Source organism: Cibotium barometz, chromosome 34 (assembly GCF_041138505.1).
Source record: "Cibotium barometz isolate CiBa-2024 chromosome 34, ASM4113850v1, whole genome shotgun sequence".
NCBI classification, from domain to species: Eukaryota; Viridiplantae; Streptophyta; class Polypodiopsida; order Cyatheales; family Cibotiaceae; genus Cibotium; species Cibotium barometz.
This window is the reverse complement of record NC_141079.1, coordinates 21,410,125-21,424,964: the sequence shown is the minus strand read 5'-3', so window position 1 is coordinate 21,424,964 and position 14,840 is coordinate 21,410,125. Positions and strand designations below refer to the sequence as shown.

At 37.6% G+C, this 14,840-nt stretch overlaps 1 protein-coding gene across 1 annotated transcript; it reads left to right on the top strand.

Moving 5' to 3' along the window:
• Positions 1–6,060: 6,060 nt before the first annotated feature.
• LOC147618780 (uncharacterized) lies at positions 6,061–6,494 on the top strand. Its single transcript, XM_086774481.1, has one exon. It carries the CDS (start codon positions 6,124–6,126, stop codon positions 6,424–6,426), a length of 303 nt encoding a protein of 100 aa, XP_086630607.1. The 5' UTR covers positions 6,061–6,123; the 3' UTR covers positions 6,427–6,494.
• Positions 6,495–14,840: the final 8,346 nt, after the last annotated feature.

Sequence of the window (14,840 nt, the reverse complement as noted above, 5' to 3'; positions counted from 1 at the left end):
TACATAGGCCATGGTAAACCTCTTGATGTGTGTAATCGTGTAGCTCTCAGTTGAAGAAGAGGAGATGACAATTAGACTCGTGTTGCTGCTAAACAAGTAGGGGTTTAGGGTGTTGTTGGATCATAGAGCAGGCAGCATTCCATTTTGATGAATATTGCTATGGTCACCTGTCCTAGCCCTTCGTAAGCAAAATTTACAGCCATGGGGGTGTTTTTTCAATGATAACTTTGGCTAACTTGAAACTCGCTTGAGTACAAGTTTGAATGTGCCGATCATCTACTATGATGCAGAGCAATTTGTCAAGAATTGCAAGTTTTGTGTTAAGTCATTTCCGGACCCAAACATTACTTTGTATCAAGTAACCACTACCCCAAAGTGGAGTTGATACATAGTCAAATTTCTAACATAAGGATGTATACAAATACAAAATTTTCAAACTTCACCACCCATAATCCATAACCCGCAAGATCTTAAGATTCATAACTCCCATCATCACCATCTCACTACTACTTCTCTAAAATCCCACTTAAAGAAAATCTTCCCAAAGTGACGTCTTTACTAAATTTACCTAAACCCACAAAATGTAAATTCATGGTGAGACAAGGTAAAATCTTAGGGCAAGCAAGCTAGTTACAAATACTATGCTCGCAAATTTAGATTTAAAAAACAAATAGACCGATCAACTTTTAAAAAATGAACGTCGCAGACACACCCATGCAACCCATGATTTATGTGAATTTACTAGACCTTTTTCCTCAAGCGTGTGGAATGATTACTTAGCCCCTTCACAGCCTTGGGTCAAGAGGAATGAGGAGAGAAAATGCAACCCATGATTTATGTGAATTTACTAGACCTTTTTCCTCAAGCGTGTGGAATGATTACTTAGCCCCTTCACAGCCTTGGGTCAAGAGGAATGAGGAGAGGGGAGGTGATCGAGAGAAAATATGTGGTAGCCAACCCATCCTTGCATTGTAAATCAACACATCTTATACAAACAAAGCTCAAGCAAAGCATAGCTTGAGAAAACACCCCTTTTCTATGGCAATGGGTCTAGCTTGTGAGATGGAAAATTAGGTAGATATACAAGAGGACCATGATGATGATTAAAATGACAATGACAATGTAGCATAATCCTTGACAAAAGGGTGGTGGAAGGTCACTAATGATTAGCCTTGAGAGTAATACAAGGATATGAGTGATAGATTATGATGACGGCTTGACAAGCAACAACGAGTCATGAAAAACAACAACAAAATCATGGAAACTACAACTCAACTCCAGTTTTGGAAAGGAATCCAAAAATGTACATTTTTTCAAATTTATGGGAAAAAAAACACACTTTCATGTTAAACATTAAAAAAAACCACTACTTTTGTGAAAAAGGAATGCATGAAACATTACTTACAATTTACTCTAAACCCAAAACGTCCAATATTATCAATTGAAAAAAGAGTTCTATTCTTCAATTTGGAAAACACGATAAATTACAAAGGAGAAGAAACTTTTCCGATCAAGTAGGAGAATTAGACCTTTTGCTTTAAAATATCAATTGTTTTATGGCACAAGTGTCAAGAATTTTTTAACTCAAATCCATACACAAGAATTTCTATATCATTCAAACTAAGCATGTCCACACGTCGATGAATTTCACTTTTATTTCCTTTCTTGCTTTGTTTAAGCATCTCTAGATTATACTTTCCCTTGAGCACAGATAAGTTTTGTACCAATACACATTTCTAAACTACGTGTTGTACGTAGTGTACTATCCACAACCTAATAGGTGGTAAAATTGACGTTCCTTTTAGACCCAATATAATTTGATGAAACTCTCTTACACGGGGATAGTGAATTGTCTAAGAAATAATTTTTCTTTGTATATAAAGTTGATCCAACGGTTGAATTTAAGCATATTTTGGTATTAAGACAGGTATGTATCTGGAGTCCATGGCCATAGAAGAGGTTTATTGAAAGCTCTAGATTAAGATAGAAATCCAATGATCCAAATGATCAAATTTTAGACAGTGATGAGTACTACAATTTTTCAGTTTACTTTATTTTGATCTAATAGTTCGATTTAAAGTTATAGCCTTTGCAAAAACATAATTTTTAGTTTATAACGCGTAGATTTTGAGCCATGAAATGAGAATGATTGTTCTCTTCAAAAAATGATGAAAATTTTAGGCTGTCGATAAAAATTTCTATCCATTATTATCAGGCTAAAATTTTCGTTTGACAAAAGTGAAATTTATGTCTATTTATGGATTGAAATTTTTCTTTCTTTGGACAGAAATTTGACTTTGTGAGAATGTCAATCTGTTCATGGAATTTTGGATTTCAAAATCCACTTTGTCAACAATTTGGATTCCAAAATTTAAATTTTCATCAATTTTTTAAAAGAACGACAACTATTGTCTTTTTACATGGCTCAAAATTTAATTGTTAAACTAAAAACTATGTTCTTGCAAAGTCTATAACTCTAAATTGAACCGTTAGATAAAAATAAAGTAAAGTGATAAATTATAGTACTTATTATCGTCTCAAATTTGACCGTTTGGATCATTCGTTTTCTATCTGAATCTAGAGAAATCTTTTCTTTCAATAAGCCTCTTCTACAGCCATGGACTCCATATACTTACTTATTTTAACATCAAATATATGCTCTAATTCAATGATTGGGATAAAGCGCAATGATTGGGATGAAGTTAGTTAAATTCTTGTAGAAGAAAAATCACATTTTGTTATTCTAACCAAAGAATGTATTATAAATTACATAGACATGTGTGAAATATTAGTACTTTTAAAAAATATTAGATCTTGTCATTGAGCTTATTTTTTCCATTTTGTTATTTGATATGAAAAGTGGAAATTTTATGACCTTTAAATTAGCAATATGTATATTTTTTTAAAAAAGTTTGAAACTATGTTTATTATACAAAAGTTAGAAAAAATAGTTGTAAAAATCAAGATAGCCTTGCAAATGAAAACTCATGACTTGTTGTCATTTTTCATGACTCTCTGTTATGCATGGAACCTTATCTTAGTGATGGCTTTTCTTCTTGGGTATTGACGGGATTTGTGGTGTTAGGAGGGTACAATTCTTGGTAGTGGAAAGATTAGAGCTACACCTTATGCTCACAAGTACCCATCTTGATGGATAAGAGAGAGAGAGAGAGAGAGAGAGAGAGAGAGAGAGAGAGAGAGAGAGAGAGAGAGAGAGAGAGAAACACTTATGAGTGCAAATTTCTATCAAAGGATCGAATTTTCCATCCATGAAAATTTCAGGCCATCGACAGAAATTTCTATCCATTATCGCTAGGTTGAAATTTTCATTTAGAAAAAGTGAAATTTATGTTTATTTATGGATTGAAATTTTTCTTTTTCCAGACACAAATTTGACTTTGTCAGAAATTTCAATCTGTTCACATAATTTCGGATTTCAGAATCCACTTTGTCAACAATTTGGATTCCCATTTTCATCAGTTTTTGAAAAAGACAAATATTGTCTTTTTTCATGGCTCAAAATTTAATTGTTATAAACTAAAAATTGTGTTCTTGAAAAGTCTGTAACTCTAAATTGAACCACTAGATCAAAATAAAGTAAATTGATAAATTGTAGTACTTAGTATCATCTAAAATTTGACCGTTTGGATCGCTGGTTTTCTATCTAAATCTAGAGAAATCTTTTCTTTAAATAAGCCTCTTCTATGGCCATGGACTCCATATACCTACTTATTTTAACATTTAATAGGTGCTCTAATTTAATGATTGGGATGAAGTGGAATGAATGGGATGAAGTTATTTAAATTTGTGGAAGAAAAAACACATTTTTGTAATTCTAAGTAAAGAATGTATTGTAAATTACATATACATGCATGAATTATTAGTAGTTTTAAATAATATTAGATCTTGTCATTGATCATGTTTTTTCCATTTTTTTATTTGATATGAAAAGTGAAAATTTTTTCACCTTTAAATTAGCAATATGTATATTTCTTAAAAAAAGTTTGAAACTATGCTTATTTTGCAAAAGTTATAAAAAACAGTTCTCTTTAATGTCTCAAAATATTGTAAAAATCAAGATAGCCAATTGAAAACGATAACTCATGGACTTGCCATTTTTCAAGACATGGTATTAAGCATGGAAACTTATGTTAGTGATGGATTTCCTTCTTGGGTATTGACGGGATCTGTGGTGTTAGGTGGCTACAATTCTTGGTTGTGGAAAGATTAGACCTAAAACTTATGCTCACAAGTACCCATCATGATGGATGAGAGAGAGAGAGAGAGAGAGAGAGAGAAACCCTTATGAGTGCAAATTTACTATCATGGCTTCTTTAAGACTTATGGGGAAGGATGCAGAGCATGGGGAGAGGCAGTACTCATTCAAAGCATGAAACATGAATATTTGGAAAGTCGTTGGAGCATTCATCAGACCAAAGGGCATGACTTTATATGCAAACACCCCTTACAATGTTGATTTGCAGGGTGTATAGACACTCGCTTATATCTTGAAAAGCCATCTCAAAAGTTATACACCTCTTTACAAACCGCTCATTTGAGAACATGATCTGTGATCAAGAGAGGGTAATGGTCTCTAAGTGTAGCTGCATTAACCTTTTTCAAGTTGATGCAGACATGGACTTTACCACCTACATCTATGAGCTGATCATGCTCCCCTTTGATCATCCATGCAAAGTATTGGCTATCAGCATAAGGCCTTTTTTTTGGGGTCAATTTAGTGCCTTGATTCAAATGGTGTACTGGTAGAAGACCATGCAAAAATATATCTTGAGGGTTTCCACAAGTTCTTTCTCTTCTTCTGACGTCAAATCAGTGGAAATCTAAGCCCACTTTGATTTTCTACTCTAGATCAAACTTCATTGTTTCCTTAGGTCCGTCATATGACTTGCTTGGCTATTTGTTCACGCCTAGGATTTCGCAAGCAAACATTATGGTTTTCCACTTTTTTGAAGCTCTTGAAACTAGGCAGAACACAAATTTCGTCTTGTTTTTTTGTCTTCTTTCACATCAAATTTCGAAAGACTAGTGTGCTTTTAGGGATTTATTCATCCATTGGGATTTCAATTTAGGTTCCTCATTCACTAGGGACTATTTGTTGGTTTTTTTTTGTGTCAAGTTTAAGCAAGGGCTCCATTGCTCCAATAGAATAAAGATATTACTCATTATTTTGCAATACTAGGGTTTCTCTTTTACTAAACTTTATGGTTCTCTTTTTGTGTTTCCTTTTAGGATCAAGTCTGAGCTAATCTTTGCTAATTTGTAAGAGAACTTCTTCTTATATTCTTATGAGTAACATTCTCACCTTTTCTAGTTCTTTTTCTGGGAATCGTTGAGGTCATTGTTGGAATGGTTAGTTAAGATATGCACATGAACCACGTGCAACATTTCTTTCCGAAGTCTTCGACCCAGTGAGCGCACGGGAAAGATGTGTCTCAGCTAACAGTTGTGGCCGGTTCAAGTTGAAGGTAGTAGGAACAAATGAACATTGGAAAATAGTAAGGCATGTTTCTCTGCCAAATTTCACAGACAACGTGGGGCCGGTTCTTTACTGCTCTGCACGCCGCCCAGCTCCGCTATAGCTCAGTCCGCGGCGAGTGGGCTTCCAACCCACACCCCAGCTCAGTCCGCCTCTCTACTTTTTTATTTTAAATATTTGTCGTGATTCGCACCTTTAGTCTTGCTACCCAGCGTTAGTCTTGCCAGTTGCCTCTAGGCTTTAGAGCTGAGAGGCCACTAGCGAATTGCAATGAGAGTGAGTCAGTAGCATCATCGCTTGGATAACCTTCATGGCCACACACTCCAGAGAGAGGTCGGTGTGCGTGTGTGAGAGAGAAAGTGTGTGGGAGAGATGCTTTTCAGCTGATGTCTATAGAGAGAGAGAGAGAGAGAGAGAGAGAGCAGCTGTGCAATGGCGGTGAGGGTAGGCCTATGGGCTAAGTGCAACTTGTCTTATCCCCAACAAATTCAGACCTAGTGTTATCTGCGTCCGCCCACTATGTAATGGTGAGCTCAAGCCCTCACCACTACGCATGCAAGCACGCCCAATAGCTTACCTCACACCATCCTCACAGCTTATCTTGTTCAACGTGCTCAAGGAGCTGCATGGCTTCATCTTCTGCTCCCGTCTTGCTTCTGCTTCTAGTATTGGCAGCCGCAGCTTGGAGCTCCTCAGTACGAATGGTGGATGCGCAAGCCTGCTCACAGCCTTGCTGCGGAGCGCTGCCACAGGGCGGCACCGGTTTCTGCTCCACTGGCGAGTGCTGCAGCCAGTATGGCTTTTGCGGCGGGCCCAATGATAGTGCCTATTGTGGCAGCGGCTGCCAATCCCAGTACGGCCGTTGTGACGCCGCCGCCACCACTAGCACAACCACCTCCACCAACACCACCGCTGGGGGAAACAACTAGTAAGCTGGCGAGGCACCCCGCCAGCTGCTTGCTGGCATTGGTGGTTAGGCTTGGGTAGCTATATATAGGGGGGCACCCCTGCTAGCTGCTTGCTAGGGTTGGAGGTAATAAGTATGTCTTGAGTATGATGCTTGTACTAATAAGTAGTGGCCACCACCCCCGCTAGCTAGCTGCTTGCTAGGGTTGGAGGTAATTGAGTATGGGGTTAATATGATGCTTGTACTAATAAATAATGGCCACCATGTATTGAGTACGATATAATATGATGCTTGTACTAATAAATAATGGCCACCATGTATTGAGTACGATATAATAAATAATGGCCACCATGTATTGAGAACGTCAATTGATTTTTTTTCGATTTGAACCGATGCAAAATACATTGAAGGATGGTTTATTCTAACACTGGTTGACACACTTGTCGTATCAATGTTTCTCATGTCTATGATCTGATTGTGCGACCTTCCAATGGCTGTGCTCGAAAAATGGTATTCTAGTGTGTTTCTATTGGCTAAAATGAAGAAAAGGTCGAAAATTTAGGGTGAAATTTAAGTAGGCTTTTTTTTTAGTATCAAATGAAACTTATATATAATTGACTTATAAACTGGCGAATAGTAAGACTATCGAAAACCAAACCAAATAGAAACTTCCTAAACAAAGCCAAATAGTCATTTAAACTTTGCCTTTATTTTGATATTGAAAAACAAGCTCTTTTTGACCACTAGCTACCATATCGATAATGAGCATGGTAGGGTCATCCTTACAATTGACTTGAATATCCTAATATGTAAGCAATTATAGTTGAATATTTGCAAGGGAAACAAAATTGTGTTTGTCATGTCTCAAGCTATTAAATTTGTCACTTGTGATGTTCCTTCCCTTAGTGTTCCTTTCTACTTTGTACAAAATGGCCCTAGCAAATAAGATAATACTCTTGTTGGTTCATGTATCTCTATGGATTTGTTGATGTATATAACTAATGGCTTACTTTGTACTTTGGTTTTGAATGTGAAATAACAATAAAGGCTAGTATCTTCTATAGGAAGAGGAAGAGAGGAGGGAAATAGAAAGCCACACAGGTTGAGAATAATAATCTCAACCTGATCCTCACACAGGTTGGAACTAGGGGTTCGTATACGAAATGTTGTTGAAGATACTCCTCTTGCGTTGGTCTTGTGGCCTCTAGTAGTTCGTTGGAGGGGTAGGATGGTAGGCATGAGCAAGCTGGAGAGCTCATTCCAAATTGCATAGAATGGTGACCAAAATGGTCATATGTGTTTCTCCCACGGTGTATAGCCAAGCACGGAGAGGTGTGGCTTAGCTGCACCAATAGGAGTAGGAGATAGTCATAATCATAACTCAATAGCATCAAGCAAAGAAGGAGAGGGTAGATAGCCAGATCAAGCTTTGTTGTGGCTCTGCTGCGCTAACGGGAGGAGGAAGGCGATTGTCATTGTTGTGGTGGAGATGCACTTTAGTGACGAAGAGCTACTCCTAATTTGGCACATGACAAGCTCAGAAATCTTAGCATATATATATATATATATATAATATATATATAAAACTAACCCCTCCCTTTCACCTTTCCACTCTTAACTTTTTAAATAAACTTCTCTTTTTAAAAGAAATCTACTTGTATTTTTTTCCCATCTTACAAATACTCTTTGTCTATATTTCTCTCTTTTTTAACAACCCCCTCAAATATTTTTTTCTTTTTTACAAAAAGAAAAAAGAAAAAGAAAAAAAAGATTCAAACGCCAAAAAGAAACAAATCTCATACATGGAAGCAACAAATGAAGTATCAAATAGATGAATGTCCAACATGTGAATTTGCATAACGAGGCAAAGGTGGATGGTTGGCCACACAATCTTCCACGGCACTGACCAAATTTTAAGCTTCTAATTCATTGTAGCTTCATTTTAAACTCACCACAGCTTTTCTAATCAGATTGTTTGATTAATTTTTCAAATGTATATCTTAACACATATTGTATAGCAACCACTGGAATCAATAATTAGCATCCTTGATGTTTTGCATGTGTATATTAGAGAGCAACAATAGAGAGGTCTCTCTCCAAGATCATTGACTGAGGCAGGTATATTCTTTTACGGCCATTATTTCCAAATTCATACAAGAAGAAAGATAACTTTTGTCACATGGGCTCCTTCGCTCGAATTCACAAGTCATGAATAAGTGCAATTATCGAGCAAAATGTTTCTAGGAGGTGCAATTTAATCTCAAACCACATATCTCTACAAGACTCCTTCAAGTAGCATTCGCAATGCTGGTAACGATATTTGTGGATTTGTTTGCAAAGTCAAGAATACGGGTTACAAAAATAATGTTAGTCTGTGAAAACATGCAATACATGGATACGCTTGAAATCCTTGACAGAGGATGTGATACAAAAGGAAGAGAGAAATGTAATTTGCTTTGTTGAAATGAAAATGTGTTGTAGGTATGTCTTTCTGCTACAGACGTATACACAGAGTACATTATAAATTAGTGCCAATGGATCGAGACATGGATGAGAATGCTCTTATTGAAATTACAATTAAACTCAATGATAGAGTGATTTCAATGGTAACTATTGGTGAAAATTATAGTCTAAAATAGTTACGACAAGATATCATAAATGAGAGCCAAACAGAATTGCAGTTTGACTTTCGTTTTAGAGTGGGCAACAAGTAGGTAAACAATCCAATGCTCTCAAAATTCATAATATGATGAATCCTAAAATAATTTTCTTTACTATATAGGTGTCATCGAAATGTGAGCAATGCATATATTGTAAAGACCTACAAGACAAACAGTTTGACACTAACGTGTACGTGACCTTGATTGTTATTATTTTGCAGAGTTTTGACTTTGACTGCATTTCAAACTAGAAGATTGAAGAGGGGAACGAGACAAAATTGCAAGACACACTTTAAACAAAGAAGACAACAACAACGCGATATTGATCGTTAGGAGTTGGGTTCTATGTCATATCATGTTGTTGTGGTCGTTTGTTGAATGATGTTTAAACAAATTGGAACATACACTTCCAGAGCTAAACGACCACAATAATGTGATACTAGGTCATTCTACCGACATGTATATCCCCCACTACAAGACATTGCTGCCATACACGCGTTCCATATACGCGATAAGTTATGGGCGCGTGTATGGTCGCGCATGTATTTGAATAGTATCGGGCACGTGTATATTGGCATCTAAATTCGCGTGTATTTTACTTTAGGTAACGCGTCTAACAGCACGTGTATATTGGCATCTAAATTCGCGTATATACTGGTTTCAGAAATGCGTGTATAAGCGCGTGTATATACATGCAATTATACACGCATCAATACACGCTTTATTAAAAAAAACTAAATTTCTTTACAAAATTAAAAACTATTTTCTTTAAACCATCTCATAGTACATTACAGTATATATCATTACACAATCCCACTACATGCATTTATAACAATGAAATATATTCAAAAATAAATCATGAGATAATTAAAAGACAACATATACAATAGAAATGTCATCAATTTAGAACGATACAGTGATGGATTGGTTAGGGTTCGATCTCATCTTCAATAAGATCCATCCTTGCCAAACGATCAACATCAATATCCATTTGATCAATTTGTAAGGCTACGATTAAATTTATTCCACTATCGATATTCTGTCCATTGATAATGGTATCGATGTCCTGGTCATCCTTATCAACATCACCATCATCCTCAATGGTAGGGTCATTCTCATGATCATGAGAAATGGCACGCTCATCCTCATTATCATGATCATCTCTTATTTCTTGATCATCGATCACAACATCTTCATTGGCATGTTCGACATCATCTTCATTGCGGCTTGTTACATCCTCCATACGCTCCATATCACCCAGTGAATGTATTATACATTACTTTGGAACGTGGTGCAATAGGGATGACGTACCATCATTTAATGTCATGCACCATTGGCAGATAGATAACCTACTCAAATACACATACTGCAGTAATTAATTAGCATATCAAAAGTCAAGGGGTACGCGAGCTTAGATATATATGTACATGAAACACATTAGTAAAAAAATGCATACCTGCTCACATTGTTGTGGCAATACGAGCCTATCTTTCTTTGTTTGCCAAAACTTTGTAGAGTCAATAGTTACATAGCCACTTGCATGGTGTTTTATCGTTGCATTAGGCCCTTTTTCCACCACGTTCATTTGCCATTTGACATCCAAAACATACACAAAGAAGCAACGAAAGTCAAGCCTAAATATGTCTTGAATTGTGCCACAATAATCATCCATTTTTCCATTAGCTCCCTCAAAGCTACTAATGACACCGCAATCTTATGTATTCCTCTTTTCATCAATTCTTTGTGTTCGAAAATGCTTGCCTTCACACCATATAGCATTGAACATAGTGCACTGGACCAAATAGAAGCAATATTTGTGTAAGCAATGTGAATAAATATTAAAAGAAAATCACTTATAACTAATGCAAAACATTAGTTCTATGTACCTTTAACATGCATCCTCATACATACTCCCATTCTTCCGCCGTGATATGCAGCCCCTCGTCACTCTCTCTGCTCTCTCCATTTCCTCATGCAACCAATCAACATGGATATCATTCGGAAGTGTTGCTAGATGCTTAGGGTACGTCTTACAAGAGCCATGTTGCCTCCGAAAGAGAGCTCTTTTTGCTTGCCTTTTTGTCTTTGCATCCTCATATCTTGTAACCCATCTGCTCATCACATCACTATTAAGGATGCAAGTGAAATTGAGATCATCAATCAATGTTCTGTCAATTACTTTACTCTGTCCTTTTCCTTGAGGCACAATAGAGGTCATCCTCAAGTCCTCTTCATTGCTCCATAGTCGTGGCAAAGAGCTGCCCACCTGACCAAGAAATATATACAAGAGACTCTTGTATCAACCAACCCTCAGCCATGCTTCCTTCGGGCCTTGCACTTTGCCTCACAAAGTCTTTTAAGGTCTTCATGAAGTGCTCTAGGAAGAACATCCAACGTGCATGCACAGTGCCACATAAAGCAATTTCGTCCACTAAATGTACAATGAGATGTAGTTGACTTGTGAGAATGATTCACGGAAAAGTCTCCTCTACCAAATAAACCACCTCCACTGCCATAACACGCGCATCATCCAACGTGGCTGGATCAATTTCTTTGGAACTAACATATCTTGAAAATAAATAAATAGTACGTTATACGTCATGCACGTTCATTTTGCAAGGTATAATGAAGGGTGATCTGACACGGGTTTTACATACCTCACAAGCTCGCCCATCTTATAAATACATTTTTTCAAACTCTTATTTGCACAATGGTCGATGCTAGTAGGTAGTATGAACTGCGCACATAAGACCACATGTATGTATGGTTTGTGGCATTACAAAATTTAATTTCAACGTACAAGACTTGGAAAACACTTACTTGGAGCATCTTGTGACAATCGTGGGACTTCAACCCATATAGTTACTCAATGTCTCTTTTCTTAGTGGTTGTAAAGGCTCCCTTCAATGATCTCATGCATCCAGTGGGAGTACGCAAAGTGGTGATGGCCTGCTTTACCTGCTTCTCCTCTTTCTTTGATATAATCTATGGTGTAGACGGAAGACGAACATGTCCACCCTCCTCTCGTGGTGGTCAAGCTTGACGCATACGTCCTATGACCCGCAAGTCCTCCCGTACGCTAACGGTACGCTAACATTGTCTCGTTTATCAATAACATGTTCCCAAATACCAGATCTCACATTCTTGAAGATGTGCATGGGATCAAGAAGATGGTTGATCTTAAGATGGGTCCAATATGGTAGCCAAAAAAAATGGAGTACCTACACAAGGGATTGCTCTATGTGATCTTTAATCCAATTAGAGACTACACAAAACAAGATTGAAAAACATTACTATACCTGTTCATGCCATCTGGAGGAAGAATATTTGTAGACTCCCAAATACGCTTCCAATCTTTTGTGCACGAAGTGTTTGTGGAGGAATGTTACTCTTACTAGCAACATATTTAGGATGATCTGACGGGAGAAATCGATGATGATTATCGAATATGGTCTTACACAAACCGTCAGCATACTCATGTACTAAAACGAAGGGCCACAAACAGGACATGCATGTTTACCTGATGTTTTCAAAACTGCTAAAATATAAATAAAAGTTAGAATAATAAAATCAATAGTTATAATTAATATAGCCAATAGTATTAGAGTAGGGAGGTAATTAGAATTCTTACCAGAACAATCGCTGTATCTTGGAAAGTCATGCATTGTCCACATCAACACTGCTTTTAAGTCGAAGTGTCGAGAGGAGGGAGGCCTACTAATGTCCACCACCGCAACACCTCTCCATAGTTCCTCCAACTCAACAATCAACGGTTCGAGATAAACATCCATATGCTTGACTTTATGTTTCCCTGGAATTAGAAAGGATAACATAAGATGTCCCTTCTTGATCGCCATTGATGGTGGAAGGTTGTAATTCACCAACACAACTGGCCACACGCTGTATGCGGTGCTTTTGAAACCAAATGGATTCACTCCACCCATACCTAGGCCAAGTCTCAAGTTTCTGGGCTCTGTTTTAAAGCTGGGCCACTCATCTTCAATATGCTTCCAAGTAGGAGTGTCTATGGGAATTCTCCACATGCCATCATCCGAGGAATGCCATGACATGAGCTCTGCTATGGATTTGCACTTGAACATGTGTTTGATGCGAGGAATTATAGGAAAGTATCGCAAGACTTTACGAGGTACATCAAAACTCTTCACATCTGTTCTATACCTTGCTTCACCACAAGTGGGACAATGTCGAGCCTCCTTATGCGTCCCACGAAAGAGAATGCAATCATTGACGCATGCATGTTTGCGATCATAATCCAATCCTCCAAGAGATGTCACATAGCGCCTTGCTATGTCTCTTGAGATGGGTAGTCTATTTCCCTTTGGAAGCATGTTTGATAATAGCTTGCATCCAATATCATCAATTAGTCTTAAACCCTAAACCCTAAATCACTAATTCAAATTTGTAAGTTAGAATCCTTACTTCAATAATGCGTCAAGACTTGCATTGCTCCATCCATAAACTATTTGTATATTGAGTAGTTCAAGTGAAGCACGTAAAATAGAGAATGTGCACCCTTCAAAAACCAGTGTCGAGATGAAGCCTTGTAAAGATGCTCTTGTTCCATATCATCGTCGTTCATACCTTTGGGATCATCCCTAAAAAGATATCGCACCATATCATCAAACACTTCCTCTTCCACAACTTCGTGGGGTGCAAGGCTATTGTCATCCCTTTCCCACTCATCTCTGACAATAGATCCCGAAGCTCCAGCATGATCTCGTCGACGCTTTGCGTGCTCTCGTCGCGCGTAGGGCACCATGTTAGGGTGTGGTACTGCATCCTGCTTCAATTAGAGTATATATATTACAACTCCATTAATTTAATTTGGATACCATGAGTCATTTGAATACTATCAATTTACATCCACTCACCTCTAAACCTGTTTGATTCCATTCTCCATACATGGAGATGTGATTCAAGGTAATTCGATGCGCTCGTACAATGCATCCTTGACATTGATTACACATACACTTGATCCTTTGTCCCAACCACACATCGCGATTACGATGACGCATTGTCTCATCCTCACCAGAACTGCTTGAGGAGGTTGATGACATCCTATGTACAAAAGAGTAAACACAAAATCATAATCAATTTTTAATGAAAGTATAAAAATCGGATGTATAAACACGGCTACATCCTGAAAATTACGTGTATCAATGCGGCTACATCCTAAAAATCGTGTGTATCAACGTGGCTATATCCAGAAAATCGCATGTATAAACGCGGCTACATCCTAAAAATCGCGTGTATAAACGCGGCTAAATCCTAAAAATTGCGTATGTAAACGCGGTTGATTTATTATAAACGTGAAAATATATGCGATTTTACACGCGACGACCTGTCCATACCTAAAAATAAACCGCCTTCTCCAAATAAACATTTTCAAACTAAAGATTTGCTCTCCTTCGTCGCCGCCTCTTCCAACAGAGCACTAAACCTAAGTGCAAGGAGCAGACAAGGAGCACACACGGGTGAAGGAAACCAGCCAAAAAGAAGAGTCACTTTTTCAGAGGTGAGTCAGTTTGTCCTTTGTCCTGTCTCTTTCCTTCCTTTTGTTTATGCTATTGTCTCTTTCCTTTATGCGTTTGTTTTCGTCCTTCTCCTTCTCCGGTTGCCATCTGGTGAACGATTGTGATAGTGGGCGACAGTGACTTTTTTATAAGGACGATTTGTCGGAGGTTGGTTGCTTTCAAAAAAAATTTTCACAGGCCACGTGTAAGAACGCGTGTATGTCTGTGTGTATGCTGTCTGC